Below are 25,120 nucleotides of genomic sequence, written 5' to 3' on the forward strand. Positions count from 1 at the left end.
ATTTTTCACTATTTTTTCTTTGTACCCAAAACAAACAAAATATGATCTACTTTCCAGACACTTGGCATTATTTGCATTCTGAGAGCTTGAATTATCTTGGTTTATTTTTAAAAATGGCTGGTGGCTATGGAGTATAATCAAGAGATACTATGTTCACTTACTTATAGTGAAAAGCACAGTTGTCTAAGGTAAGGCTATGGACTACAACCTCTTTAGCTTCCATCTACATTTTATTATTTCACTCTGAAAGGCAGGATTCTAAAATAAGATATATTATTAAAGGGGTCTTTTAATTTTCATAGAAACAGTTATATTTAGGTAGAGGGATATATTAAGATTTTTAGACATAAAGATTATGTAATCTTTTTTAAAAACACACTAATTCTTGTCAAAATCACACCTGGCATTCTGATAGGACTGGGTGGACTTCTGGAAGTTACCATGAGCCCTTTTCTACAATGACTTTTGTACAGCAGAGAGATGACAGTATCTTAAAGGAACATGCAGTACCTCATTTGCCAGCATCCTCCCTGATATTGCAGATAAAAACAAAAGAAGCCAAAGTAAGATGGAAAGGCATGGAACAGCAGAAAGCCACAGATTCCAACTTGTTTAGGACTGAGTCTTCCCATGGCCACATGCCAACACACTGCTCTCCCAAAAAAGCCGAAATTATAGGCAGTCAGGTGCCATGGATAGCCATGGGCACATTCTACCAATATATCTGTAAGTTACTTTTAAGAGCACTGAGGTTCCTTAGATGTCAGAAAGTCTTTAACTTGAACATTTTTCAATTTAAGATGGGAAATTTGAGGGAGAAAATACATCCTAGTAAATGACATGTGTCCTGAGAATATTTGATATACTTTTAATTATGTGAAGGATTTTTTTTTAAAAGAAAAAAATTATCCATTCCATATTTGTACTTTTTGCTACGTTGCCCAGGTTGGAGCGCAGTGGCTATTCACAGGCACGATCATAGCACACTACAGCCTCAAACTCCTGGACTCAGATGATCCTCTGCCTTAGCCTCCCAAGTAGCTGAGTCTACAGGTGCATCACCACACCCAGTTTGGTTTCTCATTCTATGGCTCTATGGTATAACAAGCACTAGACTGGGCTAGGAATAAGATAAGGTAAAAACATTGTTCCGCTCATTGCGCCATTACCAAATACTGTTCTAAGTGTGCCATTAGCTTTTTAAGTACATTATCAAGGTTTCAACCTCAGTGCTACTGACATTTGGGGCCAGATAATTCTTTGTTGTAGGGGCCTGTGATGTGCCTTGTAGGATGTTTAGCAGTCACAAAAACCAAAAATGTCATAGCTCCCATCTGAGAATTACAGATGTAATATAGCTTTTATTCCTCAAGCAGATATGTTTTTTGAGGGGTGGCCTGTATTTTCCTTTCTTTTCCTGAGGTTTAATAAAACCATATTTCCTAAGATAGTGTTCTTCAACCACTTTTTTAAACTCAAAAATGTATATTCCATTGCCTCACATACAATGTTTACTATTTAATTATTATAAAAAGCTATTCACGCCTGGGTGCAGTGGCTCACACCTGAAATCCCAGCACTTTAGGAGGCTGAGACAGGCAGATCACCTGAGGTCAGGAGTTCGAAGCCAGCCTGACTAATATGGTGAAACTCCATCTCTGCTAAAAATACAAAAATTAGCTGGGTGTGGTGGCGTGTGCCTGTAGTCCCAGCTACTTGGGAGGCTGAGACAGGAGAACTGCTTGAACCTGGGAGGTGGAGGTTGCAGTGAGCCGAGATCAAGCCACTGCACTCCAGCCTGGGCAACAGAGGGAGACTCCATCTCAAATAAATAAATAAATAAATAAATAAATAAATAAACAAACAAACAAACATAAAAAGCTATTTACATTACTTGGGAAGCTGGGAGGTCAAAGATGGTACTGGTAAATATATATATCAAAAGATATTTTTCTTAAAATGTGTTAAATAATATTATCATGCCATTGACATTTAAAGTGAACTATTTTCTATGATGTACGCCTCATAACCTCAAAAAGGACCAATAATACATATTGTAAATGCTTCAAGCATTACAACTGAGCACCAATTGGTGTCTGTGAAAATTATCTAAGTAGAATGTAAAGGAGATCTTTAATAGAAACCTGCAGAAGGAGAGTGACTGTTTATCCTACTCTGGCTTAGATTTTGCTGTCAATAAGAGACGCAAGCAAATAAAATGTAATGAATAATTAAAGCCCAGTGAATCTAAGATATGAAAGAATAGGATCAATGTCAGTAGATTATTTAAAACACAACCACCATATAGCCCAAGGCATTCAACTTACAGGAAAGTATTTCTGAACAACACCAAAATCGATAAAACCGATTACAATCCATACCACCAACGTCAAAGTTGACATGATGATGATAAATGGGACAAAATATCCACTAAACCGGTCAGCCAGCTGCTGAATGGGTGCCTATGAAAATAAAACACCAAGACCATGGGAAATTACAACCTATGAAGAAATAAAACACCACAAGCATGGATAAGGATTGGGATAATCTCCTTCATTTAACCACATTTACTAATCAATCTCTACTCAATAAAACTGTCTGATTTCCCAGAACTCTTCACATAATTTCTAAAACGAGAAAGATGAAGTTAGTTTTAAAAATTTCTTCATTACCTTTGACATCTGAGCCTCTTCCACCAGTTTCACAATCTGAGCCAAAGTGGTGTCATTGCCCACGTGGGTGGCTTTAATGAGCACAGAGCCATGTGCATTTATAGACCCCGCAATTACAGTGCTTCCAGGTTTCTTAGTGACTGGCATGGCTTCTCCTAGACACAGGAAAGAGACAACCGTCACTTGCTCAGCCCCATCCAGCACTCATGTGACCTGACAGCTGCTATGATATCCGCCTGAGGGAACATGAAACAAGCCATCTCACCCGTGATAAGGGACTCATCAGCCATGGTATTGCCTTCCAGGACTTTCCCGTCCACTGGAAACTTTCCCCCAGGGACCACCTTGACGATATCGCCCCGCTGCACCAGCTCCATGGGGACTTGCTCCTCCCTGCAACAAACGCCACTTATCACTCACATGGCCACTCATTCGGTCACCAGGTCAGGTTCTAGGCCAGCTGTCACACTAGTTACACTATATTTGCTTATACTGAGCAACAGTATTCATTTGATCTGTCCATTTACAGATATTTATCGTGCAGTTGCTGAATACCAGGCATTGTTCTAGGCACTGGTGATACAGCTGTGAATGGCACAGCAAAGGCCCTACTACCTCATGAAGACAAGTTCTGTGGTGGAAATGGACAACAAGCCAGATAGAATCAGGTATTAAATATTAATAAGTGCTGTGATGAAAATAAACCAGGATAATGTGACTAGAGGGACTTCTTAGGGTGGCAGAGGGAGGAGGAGACATGGAAGGGCTTCTCTGGGAAAGTAACATTTAAGCTGAGACCTGCATGCCAAGAAGGTCCAACACACAGGGAAAGGAAGTTCAGGGAGAGAAAACAACTGACACAAAGGTTTAAGGCAGGCAGGAAGGGTGCGTCTGAGAAACAGCAAGAAAGCAAGCATGGCTGGCAGGAAGTAAGTGACATGCAAGTTGAGGTCAGAGAAGCAGGCAGAGTCCAGATCATGCCGGCTCTCCTGGAGCAGAGCATGGGTTTTGGATGTAAGTGACACAATCTGATTCACATTTAAGTGATCTCTTTGGCTGCTGCATGAGAATGGGCTGTAGGGGTGATCACAGGAGTGAGGGGGAGAGTCAGGCTGTTGCAGCAGCCTAAGCAGAAGATGGAAGTAACCTGGACTACAGAGAGAGGGAGAAGAAATACACAGCATATTCTTAGATCATGTGTTAACAAGATGTGAAAATGCACTAAATGTGAGGGTAAAGAAAGGAATCAAAGATGAGCTCCAAATTTTCATTTTAAGCAACTGGGTGGATAGAGAAACCATTTAATGAGATGGAGATGATTATGGAGAAGCAGCTAAGGGAGGGTGAGGGAAGAGAAGGGGAAGGGATGGAGAGAAATGGTTCATTTTGACATGTCGGGTTTGAGATGCCTATTTGACTTCCACGTAGAAATATCAACTAGGGAGCTGAAAATATGAGTCTGAAGTGGAAAGAGGTCAGAGGTAGAGAACAAACCTGAGAGCTGTCACATGTAGATGGCATTTAAAGCCATGAGATCATACAAGCGTCCCTAGGAGTGTACGGGGAAAACACAGAAGGGGTCCTAGAACTCATCCCTGAGACACTCCACTATCTGAAAGCTGAGCAGAAGCTGAAGGACCAGCCAGTGACACAGGAGGAAAATGAGAGTGGGGATGAGGAGGAGGAGGACGGAGCACCCATCCAACCGCATCAAACGCTGCACAGGTAGTTCCACAGGGGCAAATATACGTAAAATTCATCACACTCTACACGTTGGGTTTGTGTGTTGCAGTGAATGTGAGTTACACATTGAAAAAAGAAAGAAAACCAAAGAAACAGACAAGGGGGAAATACTGGTGAGAGACTGAAATGAGGACTTAACACAAGCAATGTTGGATTGGGGTATATGGAAATTATTTGATGGCACTGGCCAAACCAAGTTCAGAAACTGGTAAAGGCAGAGGCTCAACTAGAATGGGCTGAGAGCACGTGGTGAGAAGGCAAAGACAACAGCAAAAGTCACGTTTTTAAAGAAGGCTTGTTGTGAAGGAACAGAAAAACAGAGCAGAAGGGCGAGTGGATTAAAGTGGGGATTGTGTTGTACATACATGTGAACTGTGCGCTAGTGGGACATGTCCTGCAGAGACAGAGATGCTGGGGGGAGACAGGAGAAGATGGCAGGAACAGAGACAAAGCCAGAGGGAGGGCACCCACGGCCCAGGGCCAGCTTCAGCAGCAGCTCACTAAAAGCATGGCATGGGCCCAACAGAATTAATTGTATAGGTAATACTGGCTCATGAGCAAATGGTCAACAAGCCAGAAGAGCACACGCGGAAAGCAAGCAGGGCTCTGAGGTTATTTTACACCTTCCTTTCATGCTACAAAGACTACATTTAAACTATCACAGGCACAAAAGCCATCTCACTTACTTGAGAAGGAGAAATAGACATTTACTGAGTGCTAGGAACTGTGCTAGATTTTTACATGTTTTACCTCACTGAATCTTCCCAGACACATACAAGGTGAGTCTTATTACCCCCATTTGAGCAAAACCTGAAGATAGGAAGGCACAAAATTGAACATACATGCCCACTTATTTAAATGTTGCTATGTGCAAATATATAAAACTTAGTAACTACCATATGCAGGCAGGTATGTTAAATATTTGCATTAATATTTTCCTTTGTAAAAATTGTTCAGGAACAGTCTCTGTGCTATGAGGATTCAAGGCTTGTGTGGCTACTTCCCAGGATTATGTGAGATGCTTAGTATGGCACCTGTACACAGTAAGTGCCCAATGAATGCTGGTGATTTTTATTATCACCTAATTGACATTTTCATATTGATTGGCCTCTTGGGTACCAGGCACCAGGGTAGGCTGGGGTTACAAACAGGACAGAGTAGAGCCTTCCTCTCAGGAGGTTTATAGCCTCATAACTAAAAGCAGACACACAGATGGACAGTTAAGACACACACAGAAAGTTCAATCATGGCAACCAAAATAAATGGAGCACTGAAAAGGAGACTTCCAAAGACTGAAGTCTTCAGTGCTGGGAGTATACCTGTGTAAATCTGTTTGGTGCAAAGACTGAAGTCTTCAGTGCTGGGAGTACACCTGTGTAAATCTGTTTGGTGCAAAGACTGAAGTCTTCAGTGCTGGGAGTACACCTGTGTAAATCTGTTTGGTGCAAAGACTGAAGTCTTCAGTGCTGGGAGTACACCTGTGTAAATCTGTTTGGTGCAAAGACTGAAGTCTTCAGTGCTGGGAGTACACCTGTGTAAATCTGTTTGGTGCAAAGACTGAAGTCTTCAGTGCTGGGAGTACACCTGTGTAAATCTGTTTGGTGCAAAGACTGAAGTCTTCAGTGCTGGGAGTACACCTGTGTAAATCTGTTTGGTGCAAAGACTGAAGTCTTCAGTGCTGGGAGTACACCTGTGTAAATCTGTTTGGTGCAAAGACTGAAGTCTTCAGTGCTGGGAGTATACCTGTGTAAATCTGTTTGGTGCAAAGACTGAAGTCTTTAGTGCTGGGAGTACACCTGTGTAAATCTGTTTGGTGGCTGAGTGAGCCAGGAGAAGGGAAGGATCTCGACAACCCAAGAATATTCTCTGCTTATTTTTAAAGTCCTCCAGCGATGGAGAGGTCCAGGCTCAACGCTGCCCTTGAGGCCTCCTCTGTACAACCTAGAGGATTTATCATCCCACAGAGATAAATGGCCTGAGAAGCCCAAGTCAGGAGGAGGAGCTCCCTGCATTCAATTCAGAAATGAAAGACCCCAAGAACTAAAGGTCAGACTCTCCTCCAGCAGAACCTAATCACTAAGTTTTAAAATGTCCACTTCTGTAAGGAGACTTAAAATTGGCGCGAATGTACAGTTGGGTGTCTTTCTAAGAAATCTTTAGTAATGTTAATCTCTGTTAAATCTAACTTTGAATTTCTCCTTTGATCTCAATTAACTACACCTTTCTATCTCTAAGCAGCTTACAAGGAATAGTCCTTTATGGGAGTTAATGTGGCTCCTTCTGGTGAATCTCAATAGCATGTATTCTTCAGAAGCTACTATTCCTCTCTAAGTGCTGAGCGATAGGAACCCTCTTAATTAAAAGACAGTGGTTTGTTTCATAGCACTTCATCTTTAAGAGTTTCTGCCAAGAATCTGTTTACTTCACTTGTCTCCTCTCTTCTACTCCCCTTCCTCATTAAACACAAGTTAAGAAAACACAAGTTAAGAAAAAACTTATAGCATTATGGTCACTGGTCTAGATATGATTTGTAATTTGTTTCCCCATCAATTATAAAAAAAAAAAATTTTCAACGTGGGAGACTGGGGATGGGGCTGTGCCTTTTAATATCAAGCACACACATGCATGTGTGCAGTATGTTTCTTTAACATCTGACAGCAGTTTCATTCCCACTAGTGAGTATCTCAGCACCTGCCATGTTTACATCCCAGGGTGGTTGAGGCAGAGTGCTCTGAGAGCACTGAGGAGCCACAGCTGATTCAGGCCTGGGGCATCAGGAAAGGCTTCTGGAGGATGCAATTCCATGGTGAGCCCTGAAGGCAAGGAGCCAGGCAAAGGATAAGGAAGAAGGGAGTTCAGAGGGAAGGAAGGATGTGTGCAGAGGTCTGCAGAGAGAGGCAGCCCCTTCCTGGGACCTGCCAGTGGTGCACGGCAGCTGGAGCACAACGCAGGGGATGGCAAGACAGGCTGGGCTCAACAGGCATGCAGGCAGACGCCGGGCCTCACTGCCACATTAGGAAGGTGGTGTTGATCCTAAGAACAGCAGGCAGCCATTGAAGGATTTTCCAATACGGAGTAATATGATCAATTTGTGCTTTCAGAAAGATCACTGGTTTGAATGTGGAAAAATACTGGATGGATACCTGGCTGCAAGCAGTATGAAGAGACAGCTGCGGTGCTTTAGGGGCAAGGCCATAGTGGCCTGGACCAGCATGGTGCCAGTGGATGACACCCCTAGAGACGGAGGTGCTAGAACCATGCGGATGGAGTGCAGATGTGTGAATGAGGGCAGGGAGGCATTGTAGAGGACACACTGGGAGCTGGCATGAGGGTGCCTTTCCCTGAGACAGACAGGCACCAAGGAAGGGGAATATTTTTGGGAAAAAAGTGGGGGAAGGTGAAGAAGAACACAGACAGGCCGAGTCTGAGCCTTTACCAGCCACCCAAGAAAAACGTTCCCACCAGCAGGTAGTCTCTGGGATCTAGACGTAGGTTTGAGAATGAGCTTCCCACGGCTGTTAACCAAAAACATGGGAGAGTGAGACGTCCCAGTGACGGTGTGTAACACACAAAGACAGAGGCACTACCACCAGAACCCCAAGGACCGTCCACAAGGGATAAGGAGAGAAGAAAGCCCATGGAGACTAAGCAGCAGCAGCAGCAAGGAAACTACAGCGTGCCAGACGGATCGCACCTGGAAATGCTGCCAGCACCCGAGACTTGGAGTAAAGAGAAAGCACAAGTGTCCCCAGCAAAGGGATGGTCAGAGGAAGAGGCCCAAGCCTCAATGAAAGAAGGCAGTTATATGAGAACCTCTGGGGGCCTTCAGAAGGTGCCGTGGACCAAAGGCACAGGCAGAGGCCCAGACGCGGGAGGGCCCTGTGGGAGGCAGAGTCACTGGGAGACCAGTGCCCAGTGCACCTCAAAGCACAGAATGGTTGCGCTCAGGAGGGGCCTAGACTGTGGCAATCCAGGCGGCAGTGGGTGCAGCCTTGGCCTGGGACAGAGGGGTGGGCCCGGGGTGTGCTGTCAGGAGGCAAGTAGGAATGACCACACCCAAACTGTGAGCCAAAGGCAGAATGAACTCTGGTCTTCTGGCCCCTAGCTTAATAATGTCCTGTCATGTTGCATGGTAGTAGTCAGGCCGTGCATCCCCAGCCAAAAAATGAATCGGCATTCTTGGAAATGAACTGAGTTATGACAGGTGCTGCACGCACTCCGTGGGCACTTCGGCCGGCAGATGCCTTCTCCTCCTGTTCAGATCCCTGGAATAGTTCCAAGCAACTGCAGTCAGTGCCATCAGAGGCGCTTCAAATTGTACTGAAGACCCTAGTAAGGCGAGTAGGAAGAAACGTGAGTCAAAACCAACACAGCTGCCAGCGGCTTGGCTCCCGTCTGAACGTTTTCACTTCTCAGAAACTTTCATGCAATTAATTTATAAGAGAAAAAAAAAAAAAAAAAAAGAAGCCAAGGCATGTGACTGCTGCAGACCCATGGCACACCAGAGCCCAGCATGCCAGGTGCCGTCACACAGGGTCCTGTCTGGGGGCAGCACAGCACAGTGGCTGAGGGGGGCTCTGTGCCTCCAGGGGTCCAATCCCAGCTCTGTTGCCTGCCTGCCACGGACTCTGGGGATATTACTCCACCTCACTGTACTTGGCTTTTCCTGAGGAAAGCTGGGATGATGACAATGCTGCCTCACGGAACAGCTATAGAGTGGAACCAGACGATCTGTGGCAAGTGCTGGGGAGTGAGCCTGGAACACCAGAAAGACTCAAATCTCAGTTGCCAGTCCTACAATTGCGATGATCATTTAAAAGCCAGCATCCAGAACAAAACCAGTGCCACCGTGCGGCAGCCATCCTGCACCTCATGAACACTCATGCATCCGTGTGGCCCCGGTCAGTTCCTCTACTCACCTGGGGCGTGCCCAGGGCCAGCTGCACCAGCCCTGCAGACCCCATGGGGAAGCAAGAGGTCTGTGTCAGCCTTCACGCCCAGGCCTCCAGGACACAGCTAGGGCAGGCTGGCTCCAGCAACAGTGTGATACATGGACAAGGGCACGCAAGGGAGGGGCAAGGCATAACGCCTCTGACAATGGGAGTGGTTAGAGTCTGCATGACATCGGAGGATAAGAATCAGAGACACCAAAAACCACTGAGAAAACCAACAGAGAAAGGTTCCCGGGTAGAGGCATAGGAGGAGACGCCTCTCCCACCAACGGGGCAGGAGCGGGAGGTGCCACAGAGGAGGCTAGCTGTCTAGGCTGAGGGACAGGGAACTGGAGGGTTTCCATCTGAACACTTCTCCTTCCAGTAGTCCAAAGCAAGATCACAGGCTAATAGAAAATGTGGTGGGACCAGGGACAGATTTTAGGAATATGAAGGAGGGCTGAAATAACCATTGCCTAGAATATAAAAAAGAAGCTAACCCTAAGGAAATACAGAAGCCTTCATTAGAAAAATTTCCATATTATTAAATATGCATTAAGAGTCAGTGTGTGTAAAGGTTAAGAAAATAGACTCTGGATCCACCAGCCTGGGTTACATCCCAATTCCATTACTGAATACCTGTGTGACCTTGAGCCAGCTGCTTAGCCTCTCTGAACCTCAGCTTCCTCATCTGTAAATTAAGAGTAATAACAGTCCCTTCCTCAGAAAGTTTCCATCTTTGGTTAGATTAAATACAAAGAGATTAGAATAGTGTCTAGCAAACAATAAATGCAACAAGAGTTTCCAGGAATAATAATTATTTTTAATATCAGGCAACCTTATGAAGATGATAAATTTCTCCTTCAATTTTTATTCTTTAGCAAGTTGAAGTCCTTATCTCTCTGCCTGTCTGAATCTGTATCTTACTAGGAAGGCCTAGTTCATACTCTATGTTCTCTGTGAAGTTTCCTTTGACCACCACTAGCCTTCCTCTTCTTAATTCCTGGAATACTACTCATTTACACCTCCCATGTGCCATTTGGCACACACACACCACCTACAAATCTTGCTAGTTTTATAGTTCAATGCCTTGCTTTTGTAGCTGGATTGAGAGTGGTGATCTTACTGTGTCTCTGCCCACACTCACAAGGTCTACTGCAATGTCAATACAACATGGGCATCTGATGCAGCTCACACAGATTGATAGATACCAACCACAAAGACATCTGATAACCATAACTCACCTGATGATTAAATTGTCCTCACCAAGGGTCACAACGGTGGCTTCTGTGGCTTGGAGAGACATGAGTTTAGCCAGGGCTTCTGAGGTTTTGCTCTAGGAAATAATCAGAATGTGAAATGAGAGCTATCAAAAACAGACCTGTCCAAACCCAGCCTGAGAGTCACAAGCGTGGTGTTAAGAGACAGCTGGTGTGAAAGAAACAGCTGCACGGCACGATAAAAGGCTCTGCAGGTGGGCGTTACTTGCTATCCACCACACATGGCCACATGTCACTTCCACACTGATGCACAGTGCCTGTGCCACTAAGGTCTGGGAATTACATTTCAGACTGGAAACAAACATCAGTCTTCCCACTGACCATTTTCTTTTAGATTCAATCTAATTTCTTTTAGGGCCTGAGTTCCATTCTCTTGTAAGATACATTTCAGTGTCAGGGACAATGAAGGGTGTTAAAAATGGCATGACCTTGAGGAGGATGTATGGATTTCTAAACCAACTACATATTCAGTTTTGCACTAAGAGACAATGTAGGCTCTGCCCTGAAGGCCAGGGTTCTTTAGTTTACACAATACACCTGAACGATGGTTTTAATAATTAACCAGATTAGCTGGGATTTCAGAAGTAGTGACCAATTTGGAGATTAGTGACTAGAGCACCTTAATTATATGGAGGTTTCCTATTTCTTTAAGTCTGTCTCTATGCTGCATATAATTAGTAATTCTAAACATGGTGTTCACAGGAAGTGAGATTTGTTTACTGAAGGAGCAGCTCTTTTCTGAACCTGAAGCTGCTGTTACCTTTGCCAAGTGTTCCAGCCACCGGCCCAGGGCAATGAACACGAAGAGCATGGGGGGCGTGTCGAAGAATGTCACAGGGCTCCTCTCCGCCTTCTCAGCCACAGCAACCACCAGGATGACCAGAGAATAGACGTAAGCAATGCTCGTGGCCAGGACGATGAGCACGTCCATGTTGGCTGACCTGTGTCTCAGAGATTTGTAGGCCTGAACGTAGAAGTACCATCCGCCGAGGAGCTGAAAGACAAGGACAGTGAAGGCTGCCAGCAAGTAGGGAGGAGAGTTCAATGAGTGACACAGGGCTGAGGGCCCTCGGGATGGCAAAGCCTCTAGCTTTGTGCACAGTCGTGACAGTACTTCTTCCTCTGTGATGGGCGTTTATGAAATATACTTTCCGATTCAGAGGACTACGGTCCACAGGAATGAATGACCAAGAGCATGTGAGATCTTTAAAACCCAGTGCATACAGCACAAATGTCCGCTAATAAGAGAATGGTGAAACGTTGGGGGGAAAAAAAGTCACGACTCATTTATACCGTAGACAGTACAAGGCATTCCATTCACTAAAGAGAATGGGCTCCATCTATAAGCCACTGGCATAAAAGATGTTTAATACATGGTTAAGTGAAAAAGCCAGCTGCACATCAGTCTATCTCGTATGATCCCACTTCAGTTAAAAAAGTCTGTATCTGTATTATGTGAACATATACATACGCATACACACAAGTGTGCATTTTCTCTATATAAAGATTTGGAGAGATTAATGCCCAACTATTCATATCACCATAGCAACACTGGGGAATGAGATCGGACGGGAGGCAGAATGTGATTAGTGAAAGGGCATCTTCCCCTTTTCTTCTTATACTTCAGTATAGTTTGAATTGTTAATAATAAGTGTACATTACACTTATAATCAAACAAAATATAGAAAAACACAAATTCAGGCTGGGTGCAGTGGCTCACACCTGTCCTCTCAGTGCTTTGGGAGACTGAGCTTGGAGGACTGCTGGAGGCCAGGAGTTTGAGACCAACCTGGGCACATAGCAAGACCCTGTCTAGCCAGGCATGGTGGCAGGTGCTTGTGGTCCTAGCTACTCAGGAGGCTGAGGTGGGAGGATCGCTTGAGCCCAGGAGTTCAAGACTACAGTGAGCTATGATCACATCACTGAACTCCAGCCTGGGTGACAGGGTGAGACCCTGTCTCGGAAAAAAAAAAAAAAAAAATCCAGCCTACCAATGCTTGCCCCCAAATAGCCCCTAAACATTCCAATATTAGGACAGGGATTTAGTTTTATATTCCAAAATATACGCACAGAGGGCACACTTCCCACCAGACACACAGCTAGTTCCTTAATATGACCACCAAAGCAGACATTTCATGCCTTTCTCTTTTAAATTATAACTTCCTCAAAGATAAGGACCATATCTCCACCTTTTAAGATAGAACACTCAAGAGTGGCATGGGCTCAAGGGTGATCCAGTTGTTGCTTCCAACAACGAACGTAAATTAACCTAAACAATATGCGAATTGGAGACACAGAGTTCACCACACCTTGCAGCAAGGAGGTTGCTATTCCAGGGACAGTTCTGATCACTTGCAATCAACTGAAACTGACAGTGAAACCAGGCCCTTAGTAGTCCCCCCACACTGGAGGGCCCCCCAGCCCCACCTACTGGTCATAAGACAGAAAAAAAGCAGCAACTGCTCGGGTGGGGCAGGAAAGCTGCAATAAAGTGCCATTTAAACCAAGCTAAAGCCCTATGTTTGCGCTTAGCGGGCAGAATATCTGAGGGCCACACACAGCATGGAGGGGAGAGGTCTGCCCACCTTTCTCATACATACCTGGACAAAGGTACACAAGATAAAGAAGATGAGATTTAGAATGGACAGTCCTGGAATGATGTTGTGGTCCAGGACCATGGACTGGTGGGGCTCGTTGCTGGGTATCAGCATATAGATCATTAAGGCCATGACAGGGATGCCAAACACCAGGCTGCACAGGAAAGACTTCTTCCATCTGGAAAGCAAATGCAGCAACACAGATATATCAGATACTGCTTGTCACCTGGATTACAAGCCACTCCCCTCCTGAGGACACAGTTTAAGACCTGCCTTTGTCACATGTCTGGGACAGACCACCAAGAGCTAAAATGAAAGTAAGAACTCTCTCTCTCTGACACTGGCCATCTGAGGGAGCATCTAGAGGTCTAAACATCACTGCAAAGAGGTTCCAGAGATGTTGAGGCCCAACCCCTGCCTTCACATACTGTGGTTACCTCCAATTTATGGGTGAGGCAAGTGAGGCCCCAAAGCTGAGAATCTAGCCCCAAAGGGACCTACCATCCTCAGCCTATGGTTGCCTATAGCTCTCTTTTCAAAACGCAATCTTATACAGACCCCCAAAGAAAAAAATAGATAAATGCAGTATTTTATTAGTATAAACTTATACATTCAATCTTTAAACAATTATTTGAAATAGAGTCCATGAGAACAGTGATCAGTGGCTGTCTCAATGAACACCATAGTTTGGAATCGGGGGTCATGGCCGACAGCTGTGGTCTCATGTTAGCTGCAGCATCCATGAAATTCCAACCGAGTGGTTGTGGAACCTCAAATGCACCTAAAACATGACATGAAAACCACTGGCCTGTGAGGCTGAAGTCTTAGGCTGCTGGACTGCTACCCAAGAACCAGACCCCCAACTGGCTGTCCAGATGCCTCTCCTGTAAGCTCCTCTTGTGCCCCAGGCATGCCTACTTAACCAAGCCACAGCAGTGCCCGAGGGTACCTGCCACCAATTCCTTCAGCCAAGCAAACTTCCACTCATTCTTTGAGGCTCAGATCTTATGTCCCCTGCTTGGAGTTTTCCTAGACCTTCCAGAATCTGCCGGAGCCACTGATTTCACTGCTCTTTCTCAGCCAGACTATGGGCCCTTCCGAGACAGGGAAAGTATTTATCCCCAGCACCTAGCACATTGCCCTGCAACACAACAGCAGCCTTTATGGTGCTGAATAAGTGGCCATCTGAAACAATGAATGATCTCAGGTCTCCTGCTCCTGGGCCATTTTCTTTCCACTCAGTCATTATGCCTGTCCTCAAATTCTAGTTCTAGAACCCATGCAAATAAAGTCTGAAAACATTGTCAAAGGAAAAAAAATCTACACTCTCTTCCTCCCTCCCAACTTAAGTGCTGTCCAATCTGTTAGCTAAAGGTAGCTAAATTGAAATTCCTTAAAAATTAAAAATTCATTTCCACAGTCACACTAGCTGCATTTGAAGTGCTCACTAGCTACACGTGACTAGCGGCTATCACATTGGGCAGTGCAGATACAGAACACTGCCATCATTCCAGAACTTCTTTTGGACAGCACTGTTTTAGAGGGTTCACATTACAAGAGTAAAGGCAACTAATCCAGGAGGAAGACACCATGGAAAGACAGGACCAGCAGGCAGAGTTGGGCCCAGGTAGAGGAAGGGACTTAGATGAGAGCTAGAGTTTATCTTTTGTGTTCTACCTACTGCTTTATTTCCATCTTGTGGTCCAAGTGATGAGCGTTGGGCTTTCTCTGGGCCAGGGAAGCATGAAAGCCAATTTCCTTGTCATTAAAAAGAGAGGGGTGGGGAAAAAGGAGGAAGGTATTTGGTTAAAACATGCGTTGGCAGAGAACACTTTTCAGCTTTGGAAATTAGAAAGTGAATCTAAAAGTGCTCAGAAGACTTTGTGGGTTTTCTGCTCACAACTTCTTTACCCGATAGCCCTACAAACCCTGTGCAGAAGTTCAGCACTTCTGGGAAGACAGCTTCCCCAGACCCCAAAGCTCAGCATCGCTGACTTATAATTTATACTCAGCATTTTTGAGTGAAGGAATCCCAAATACCTAATGGTCAGAAACCTTCATTCCATGTATGAGGAAACAGAAGGTCAGAGAGGATAAATTCCTTGCCCAAAGCCCCAGCCTTCTCAGAAGAGCTGGACCCAGAGCTCCAGCCTCCAGCTTCCAGCCCAGGCTTCTTGCCACTGCGGCAGAACTCGGCTCCTTCAGCATCTGGAAGCACAGCTTCCGCTGTGCCCCAACAGAGTCGACACCACAATCTTGTGCTTTGCTCACAGTTTAACTCAAGCGCTTTGTCACCACGTTCATCTGACCACTATATCTCTGATACTCTTTATGAATACACACAGGAAAAACTGCCAGGAATGCTCTTGTCTGGTAGCACAATTAAGAGAAGGGCCCCAGAACTCTGGTGCTGGGACTTTTACGCAAAAATAAAAAGTTGGGGTGGGAGGAAGAGCAGCTGAGACTGTCTAAAGACAAATCCTTTTACAACTAATACCAGCCTAATTATATTAGCAAAAAATGGCCCAGAGATGCAAGAATGGAGGACAGACATTAGCAATATTCCCCAAATAAGGTCAGCGTGGATGCCACACCACACTTAGCAGGCTGGGTAGAGTAGAAGCAAGTGAGATATCAGAAATCAAAAAGGGTTGGCCGGGCGCGGTGGCTCACACCTGTAATCCCAGCACTTTGGGAGGCCAAGGCAGGTGGATCACCTGAGGTCAGGAGTTAGAGACCAGCCTGACAAACATAGTGAAACCCCATCTCTACTAAAAATACAAAAATTAGCCAGGTGTGGTGGTGCATACCTGTAATCCCAGCTACTCAGGAGGCTGAGGCAGGAGAATTGCTTGAACCCGGCAGGCAGAGCTTGCAGTGAGCTGAGACAGTGCCACTGCACTCCAGCCTGGGCAACAAGAGCAAAACTCCATCTCAAAAAAAAAAAAAAAAAAAAAAAAAAGAAAGAAATCAGAAATGGTGACTAAGCCGTGTTCAAAGGCACCACGTGGGACTCCTTGCTGCTGACTGCATCAGTGTGATGTCTGAGCGTCATCAATACCATATCACTACTGTTCTTTACGATTTGTGGTGTACTAGACTCACAAAGGCCACTGAGCTCGGAAGCACAAGACCTGGGTTTGAGCACCAGTTCTGCTGTCCGTGAGCTGGGTATTGTGAGTAAAGTTACTTAACCTCTCTGAGCATCTTTCCTCAGCTGATAAAAAAGCTATGCTGTCTGCCTCCAAGGGTGGGGCCCTGGACCATGAGCAGCATGATCATTTCCATGTCAAAAAGCTCTCCTGGGGCTAGGCACGGTGGCTCACACCTGTAATACCACCACTTTGGGAGGCCAAGGCAGGTGGATCACCTGACGTCAGGAGTTCTAGACCAGCCTGGAAAACATGATGAAACCCCGTCTCTACTAAAAATACAAAAATTAGCCAGGCATGGTGGCAGGTGCCTTTAATCCCAGCTACTCAGGGAACCGAGGCAGGAGAATCGCTTGAACCCGGGAGGCAGAGGTTGCAGTGAGCCGAGATCATGCCATCACACTCCAGCCTGGGAGACAAGAGCGAGACCATGTCTTAAAAAAAAAAAAAAAAAACTCTCCAAGGCCGGGCGCAGTGGTTCACGCCTGTAATCCTAGCACTTTGGGAAGCCGAGGCAGGTGGATCACCTGTGGTTAGGAGTTTGAGACCAGCCTGGCCAACATGGTGAAACCCCATCTCTACTAAAAATACAAAAATTAGCCAGGGGTGGCGGTGCATGCCTGTAGTCCCAGATACTTGGGAGACTGAGGTAGGAGAATCTCTTGAACCTGGGAGGTGAATGTTGCAGTGAGCCGAAATCATGCCACTGCACTCCAGCCTGGGCAACAGAGTGAGACTCTGTCAAAAAAAGAAAAAAAAAAAAAGCTCTCCCAGGCCACATAACAGACAGCATCTCTCTTTAAACACACACACACACACACACACACACAATGAAGAGAAAATTCAGGATACTACTGTAAGCCTGCTATAAGATGCTTCATTTCATAAGCAATTTTATAACATGTAGTTCCCACTAAACTTAATTTATCCTTACTAGCTGTTACAAGTTAATCTTGTTTAGTTTTGACTGCCTTAACCCATTCAGATCACCACTGATGCTCATTCTCTTATAGTCTAGTATTGTATAAAATGTAAAAAGGAAATGGCATGTCTGTGGACAAACTGGGAAGGGAGTAAGAGGCAGGGCATGCATGAAAATTCTCACTGATTTTCCAAAGCAGAAGCGGCCAAGCTCTCCACAACAAGAGTGGCCTGGCACAGTGGCAAAATGTGGCATCATTTTTTCCAAGGCCAACATTCCTTTGCTCTACAGATACTTGGTTTGGGCAAAGATCACATTTAAAAATTACAATTAGGCACTTTAACCCTATGTACAGGGTATCTTGACAATACTGATGTTTCTTAGGGCATATCTAAAATTAAAACAATAATAATGTGTTTTCCTCATCTTTCTCTTACCCATTCACTGATATCCTCCCTCAGATTATTTACTATTTACTTACCTTCAGTTTATTTTAAAATGACTGAGCTTATTTCCATGGGAAAAGTTGAAGAATTTTGGTTATTTTCATTTTTTCTTAGCTATATTTTCTCGTTTTTCTTCACTGATTATATATTACTGTTTTTAAAAAGGTGAGTACAATTTTTTAATGAATGACTTACCTCAATAATTTTGATAATATCCCGTGGACCGATAATTTCCGGGTCAAACTTAACAAGGGCTTTGCTGGTGGCAAGGGCAACGGAGGCATAAGTGATGCCATTTGTCCTCGTGAGTTTGGACTCTATGTTGTGGACACAGGACGCGCAGGTCATCCCTGTGATCTGCAACACAGGATGGCAAGAATCCCACAGACCCAGGATCAAGGGGAGCCTGTGAAAGCCAGTCCGGGGAGTCTGGGTAACAGGCAGCCACGAGCCTTTCCCTCCTTAGCACTACTCTCAAGACCCTGGACTCCACCTCCAAACCCCGCATGTGAGATTCTCAACGTTCCTCCAGCGGCTTCAGGGACTAAACAGTGGCTCTTCCCCAAAACAGGTACAAGAGACAGCCAACCATGAAGCAGATGGCAACAGACCAAGGCTTGACTTCTGGCTCTGATACGGATGGGCTTTTATAAGCCCCTCTCCACTGTCTGTTACCTCTCTGGCAAAGCCGGGATACTAATACCTGTATGGGGATGTGCACCTCTGTGAAACTCGCTGCACTCCTGAAATACTCTCCGTAATCCTGACTGTTGCTGGCATGCGGTCTGCAGCTGCTGCTAGCATCCTCCCTATTTTAGTGCTCTGCTGGCTCCAAGCGTGATGATGTTAATACCTCTATTAACAGGAGAAAAGTGGCTGATGCAGTAGATGTAATCAAAGGTGGTCCTAAGGTACAAATAGTGTGTTCACAAGTGAAGGGAAGGACACTACCAGAAGGAGAAGCTCGAAAAAGACGAAAGGCAGGATAGCATGAGGTATTCAGGCAAACATCAAAAGCCAGGCTTCTCTGGACACAGGATGCCCGAGGGAAAGGAGGGAAGGCTGCAGGGTTAGGTGGGTCCACAGCCTGAAGGCTCTCAAGCAGCCAGCTAAAGTGTTGCTAAGCTAGCAACTGATGCAAAGTCACTGAGGGGTAATGAGCAGTGGAATGACGTGACTGGAGCTGCATGCTGAAATTCGCATCAGTGATCCCAGAATAAATACAAAAAGAGCCAAGGGTCCCATCTGGAATTAGGGAGGAAGAAGAGGGGAGCTCATCTGTAATCAGAATGCATTCAACTTGGCCCAAGACCCAAGGAAAAAATGGGAATGCAAGGACCACCAGGCAAATTTAGGAGCTTATCTGTTGGCAGGTGACTGCCAACAGAATTTTAAAAATCAAGTCTCCAAATATGTCAATGGTACCTCTCTGCTCTCCTTTTGTTTTTATAACAACAACAATAATAGGTAGCATTTATTGTGCACTTGCAACATGGCTGGTGCTGTCCTAGACACTGCGCTGCTCACACCAAACCTAAGAGGTAAGTCTCAAAACCGCAGTACTGAGAGGTTTAGGAACTTGTCCAAAGTCGCGCAACTAGTGACGGGTAGAGCTGAAGCACGTCCCCAGGTGGGCTGGCTCCAGAATCTGCTTCGAGCCACTGCCATCTGCAGCATGAGGCGAGTCTTCTCAGACCAGGTTCAGAAGTATCCCTGCAGTGACAGGGCCAAAACTCAAACCTGGTTTTTAAAGCCTACACCGCTTGTGCCGTACCATGCATGCTGTGCCGTCCTGACATGGGAAAGGGAAGTCTTAAGTGTGACGCGCTATTCCTGGGATATGTATTAGGCAAATATGAAACAAACAGACAATTCACTCTTCTGAGTATCAGTGGTCAGTATTTCCTAGAAGACTAGTTAAATACAGAAATTCACATAAAATCTGAATATGTGATGACAATGTAACTATTGATACAGCATGGTTTTTTTAAAAAAGAACACTACAGACACAGCATGCTGCCACGCTGACATAGACCCCGCTCTGCATGCCAGCCCGCCCGCACCCACCATGGCCACAGTTCAGCACCTGGAAGGAAGACGGTGCCTGGTGGACAGCAAAGGCTTTGATGAATACATGAAGGAGATAGGAGTGGGAATAGCTTTGCGAAAAATGGGCGCAATGGCCAAGCCAGATTGTATCATCACTTGTGATGGCAAAAACCTCACCATTAAAACCAAGAGCACTTTGAAAACAACACAGTTTTCTTGTACCCTGGGAGAGAAGTTTGAAGAAACCACAGCTGATGGCAGAAAAACTCAGACTGTCTGCAACTTTACAGATGGTGCATTGGTTCAGCATCAGAAGTGGGATGGGAAGGAAAGCACATAACAAGAAAATTGAAAGATGGGAAATTAGTGGTGGAGTGTGTCATGAACAATGTCACCTGTACTTGGATCTATGAAAAAGTAGAATAAAAATTCCATCATCACTTTGGACAGGAGTTAACTAAGAGAATGACCAAGCTCAGTTCAATGAGCAAATCTCCACAGTTTCTTTTTTTTTTTTCATTACTGTGTTCAATTATCTTTATCATAAACATTTTACATGCAGCTATTTCAAAGCGTGTTGGATTAATTAGGATCATCCCTTTGGTTAATAAATAAATGTGTTTGTGCTAAAAGAAAAAAAAATAAAAAATAAAAATATAAAAAAAGAACACTACGATAAAAAAATATTGTTTGAAAGAAATGTACATCTTTTCCAATAATCCTCTTGCTTTAGATTTTCCATAGAAGTCTGAGCAGGCAGAGATGTCCACATGTAGATCCAGAGGTTTGCAGCAGAGACCCTGCCCCTCTTGTTGGGCACCTCTTGTGGGGCTGACCGAAGCTATGACCCAGCAAGTATTAGCTATGCCCTCCAGACACAGGGAGGCCCTACCAGAGCAAAGGGTTTGCTCCACAAAGAACACGGCTTATCAGGAGCTCACGGGCCTCTGTGTCCTCAATGCTTTCCCCTCAAACATCCAGTTACCACTAATGGCACTGACAAAACATACAAAGGAATTAGAAACCCTCTGACCTGGGTAAAGTAGCATCGTTCAATTCTCTGTGAGTTCTTCTAAGTCTCCCTTTGCTTACACAAAAAGAGCTGTACAAAAAGTACAGAAGTGCTTTCAAACATAGCATGTTCTAGGCATCAGACACATCCATTGTTTTCAATAATGTGTTGGCATGTAGACAGATGGGAAACAATACCTCCCCACCCAAAACACTGGCAACAATCACCACCTGGAGCATTCCCCTCAGACTGAGTGTTGTGGAGCACTTTGGCCCTCTAGACACCCATGCACCTATCACAAGTCCTTTTCTCTCAGAATGGCACTTGCTACCACACGGACTTCCCTCTTCTGCCTTGAGACAGTTGCACTCATGCTAGCTTCTTTTTAGCCTTGAAGGACTGTGTTCATGTTCAACTCCCCCTAACCACCCAGCTCAGGGCAGTCCACCGTCTTTAATTCCTCTTTCTTCTATACTCCTGCAGCTCACCATCTCTTCCTCCTAACATCCTGAATACTCTCAGTGGGATCCTCCCCTATGACTGTTTAACGTAACTGACCTTTCTTAAAATGAACAAGTCATTGTTGTCGGCTTCAAAGGAAAGTGAAACAAACAAAATACCTAACAACAACAAACCAGACACGTCCAAGATGGGGAAATTTACTAATCACAAAGATGGATGCTGTCCAAAATGCAAACTGTCAGAAGCCTGTAACCCCGTAACGCACCCACCGTACTTACTGTCAGCTCAATGTTGCCATCGGAGCCTGCGTAGTCCTCCATGACTGCTGCCTCAAAGCCCAGGTCCTGGATGAACTGAGCTATCTCGAGCGGCTGGATGACTTCTGGGTCATACTTGACTTCTGCCTTTCCTGCCATCAAGGCAACCAACACGGAGAGAACACCTGGAACCATCAGGTCATGGCTTAACACTGGGTGGGCAGGGCCTCTAGGGTGACACGGTCAACATAACCGAACAAAGAAACACATCTTTCCAGAATCCTCTAGAACAGCGGTTTTCAAACACAGCTGCACATGAGGCTTCCTGGGAGAGCCTTCGACAATCACGATGTCTGGTCTCTAACCCAGACCACCCAAATCAAAGTCTCTCAGGGTAGGTGGCAAGCATCTTTTTTTCTTTCTTTTTTTTTTCACTCTGTCGCCCAGGCTGGAGTGCAGTAGCACGATCTCGGCTCACTGCAACCTCCGCCTCCAGGGTTCAAGCAATTCTCCTGCCTCAGTCTCCTGAGTAGCTGGGATTACAGGCGCGTGCCACCATGCCCAGCTAATTTTTGTATTTTTAGTAGAGATGGGGTTTCACCATGTTGGTCAGGCTGGTCTCGAACTCCTGACCTTGTGATCCACCCGCCTCAGCCTCCTAAGGCATCTTTTTTTTTTTTTAAAAAAAAGCTCCCCAGGTGATCCTAATGTACAGGGAAGTTTGACAACCACTATTCTAGAAGAACAATGCTTCTCAAACTTTAATGGACATATGAATTACCCAAGGACCTTGTTAAAATAGAGCTTCTGACTAGTCGGTCTAGGATGCGGTTTGAGAATCTGCAGGTCCATCCAGCTCCCAGGTGATGCTCATGCTGCCAGCCCATGGACACATTCTCACTCAGGCTTTAGAAGACACCAATGAAGTAAGGAATGTGGTCTGCAGTTATTGACTGCTGTTACAGAAAGGATATCCTTTTTTTTTTTTTCTCTGGACACTTTCATACAAGGAAAAAATAAAGAATTTTCAAAAGTGGTTTTCCTTACTCTTTTTTATAGTTTCTAATGACTTTCAGGTATGAAAAAGAAATCCCACAATCTTGCTAACACTATTGTGTTAGTTTAACATGGGAAAAAAGCCTCATTCAAATAAATGAAAGGAATGAAGTGCTTCAGAAAGGATGCCACATGGGATAAAAATGAGGATTCAAGTCAGGAGCAGAAACAATGGCTATAGGAGACTATAGGCTAATTTTATGAGCAGTCAGACCATGGATAACAAAGGATCTCCTATTAACACCTCCATCTGCTAACAGTCACTCTAGAGCTGCAGGAAGCTATAATGCAAAGTGAACAAGAGGCTGGAAAAACATGTCATCTGAATTCAGAGCTGATTCTAAGGGCCAGGAAGTTCAAGTAAAAAGACACGTCACTGGGGTAAGAAAAGAGAAAGTGATTCTGGTGGCAAGGTAGAGTCACGGTTAAGAGATTTTCCAAACAAATAAATGGGACAGAATTTTGTTGTACTTTCAGGTTTAAAAGTATTGGAAATGCATTCTGGAGGACAAAACTTTGACATTTCCACACATTTCTGTCCTGTTGTTCCTGCAAACACTCTCTGGTTTACAGGAACAACAAGAAAGAATATTTGAAATTGGAACTTCTATACAAAATGCAGGTTATTTATTTATTTTATAGTAAGGGGTTGATGGGATGGGAGGGAACAAAATACGGAATAATACCAGCACAACCTAATCGAGAAGTCTATCCACAGAAGGTACTATGACCTTTAAACTGGATTTTCAATGGCTAACTTACTCAGAGATATATTTTATCTCAAACTAAATACTTCTTAAAGAACAGAATGCCAGTTATACAAGGACATTAGACAAACATTTATGCTATATAATGAACTTGCTACCTGGTTATCAGGGCTACTGATAAACACAGTTGCAGGGTGTTCTGAAGGGAGAATACGAGGTCTATATGCAGCATTCCTAAGTTCAACATGGGTGTTCATCTCTTACCAGCTTCTTTCTGCAGATTCCTTTCTATGTTAGACACACAGGACGCACAGGTCATGCCTTTGATCTGTAAGAAACACTTCTGCGGTGCCACTGCTCTGGTTGATTGTGGGGAATTTGCCAAGATGTCCGGGGCATGGTTTGTAGGGAGCCTCCCAGCGTGAGGAGCCACTTCCTGCACAGATGTAGGTGTACCACCTGTAGTTTGCACCACGGAATTCCCAGCATTGTGGTTTCCAAGAGGGTTAGTAGAACAGCTTTCTAGGATAAAATGTCAGAAAATATTCAAATTAGAAGAACAAATAATATGTTTTTCAGAACAAGAGGTTTCAGGGCTCTTGGTGAGGGTTCATGGTCCCAGCTCCCACCAAACAGCCTCAGCCCCTGGGCTCCAGTAACTACCTTGTCCCTCAGCCATCCTGCAGGAGGGAGCTCCCTGCTGTTGTTAATCTCTGGGGTTCTTCCCATTGCCTATTTGGATTTCCAGCTCTCTAATACCTTTGTAAATAGTTCTCTATATTAAACCCCTCCACTGAGCTATCCCGTAACTTCACCTTATCTTTCATTTCCTTCAGGAATACCTACTGCATACGGGGTGCTATTGAGTCCAAGGAGAAACAAATCACGCTGGCCGCAAGGCTGTCCTCAAGGAGCTCCTAATCAATCAAGAAGGGCTCTTCAAATACAAACTGGTACATTAATGGTTTATTCTAAATTAAAGTTGCCAGGTAAAATACAGGACATCCAGTTAAATTTGATTCTTAGACAAACAACAAATAATTTTTACTATACATATGTCATGAATATTGAGCTGGACATGTTTATACTAAAGAACCATTCATTGTTTATGAAAAATTAAAATTTAAGTAGATGTCCTATATTTTTATTTGCTAAGTCTGATACCCTAAATACCTCTTGGGATAAATATAATTCTCATAATCCTGCCCAATTAAAAAAATCACTATTCTTTCTAGGTTTATTTAATCAAATCCAATTATTCTGTAATATGTAAGTTCAATGCTAATTTCCTTTTACCACTAATCACCTGATTGCACGGTTGAAAGACTTTAGGCATCACACAAAAACAGGCAGATGTTTACCCTATACTATATTTCTTACCTTTTGCGTACAGGATTTACTGTTCTATTGTGTTTTCCTTATTGATTTTTGTTTTAAATAAACTCCTTCCTGAAACTTGATACAAAAGACAAAGCACAAAATGGGGCCAGGCCACTCCACACGAATGCCCACTCCCTTCAGCAGTAGGTGTGTGTGCTGTGGGCACAGAGGGGAGGCAGGAAAGACTCACAGCTGAGTGAACTTTTCAAGGACACAAACTTTATCTCAGTGACCACAGGAAATGATGTGGGAAACCAAAGTCCAGCCATCCCTGAGCACTGAGCTGCTGGTGGGCTTGCCCATGCCACCAAAAGCAGCTCTTCCTAGTGTTGGGCCCACTGCTCCCTACAGTACTGAGCTCCAGCCAAAAGGCTGAGGAAGCCAGCCATGTCCTGGTCCAGTCCACAGAGACACGCACGTGCAGGGCCCATGTTTGGGACCTAATCGGTTACAA

At 44.7% G+C, this 25,120-nt stretch overlaps 1 protein-coding gene and 1 pseudogene across 5 annotated transcripts in view; one reads left to right on the top strand and one right to left on the bottom strand.

The window, feature by feature from the left end:
* The window catches only part of ATP7B (ATPase copper transporting beta), a 217,646-nt gene that overhangs the window by 151,770 nt on the left and 40,756 nt on the right, over window positions 1-25,120 (bottom strand). For 3 of the 5 annotated variants that reach the window (XM_054446318.2, XM_063650891.1, XM_054446317.2), the window contains 10 exons: window positions 23,551-23,808; window positions 21,545-21,708; window positions 17,939-18,100; window positions 14,905-14,981; window positions 13,227-13,401; window positions 11,387-11,620; window positions 10,591-10,682; window positions 2,938-3,065; window positions 2,673-2,827; window positions 2,328-2,462 (listed from right to left, as the gene is read on the bottom strand). In XM_054446318.2, coding sequence (XP_054302293.2) covers window positions 2,328-2,462; window positions 2,673-2,827; window positions 2,938-3,065; window positions 10,591-10,682; window positions 11,387-11,620; window positions 13,227-13,401; window positions 14,905-14,981; window positions 17,939-18,100; window positions 21,545-21,708; window positions 23,551-23,808 — 1,580 coding nt within the window. The remainder of the gene's footprint in view (window positions 1-2,327; window positions 2,463-2,672; window positions 2,828-2,937; window positions 3,066-10,590; window positions 10,683-11,386; window positions 11,621-13,226; window positions 13,402-14,904; window positions 14,982-17,938; window positions 18,101-21,544; window positions 21,709-23,550; window positions 23,809-25,120) is intronic. The other 2 variants (XM_054446316.2, XM_054446320.2) reach the window with 1 other exon arrangement.
* On the top strand, window positions 19,812-20,261 carry LOC129011420 (fatty acid-binding protein 5-like; annotated as a pseudogene).

Source organism: Pongo pygmaeus, chromosome 14 (genome assembly GCF_028885625.2).
Source record: "Pongo pygmaeus isolate AG05252 chromosome 14, NHGRI_mPonPyg2-v2.0_pri, whole genome shotgun sequence".
NCBI lineage: Eukaryota > Metazoa > Chordata > Mammalia > Primates > Hominidae > Pongo > Pongo pygmaeus.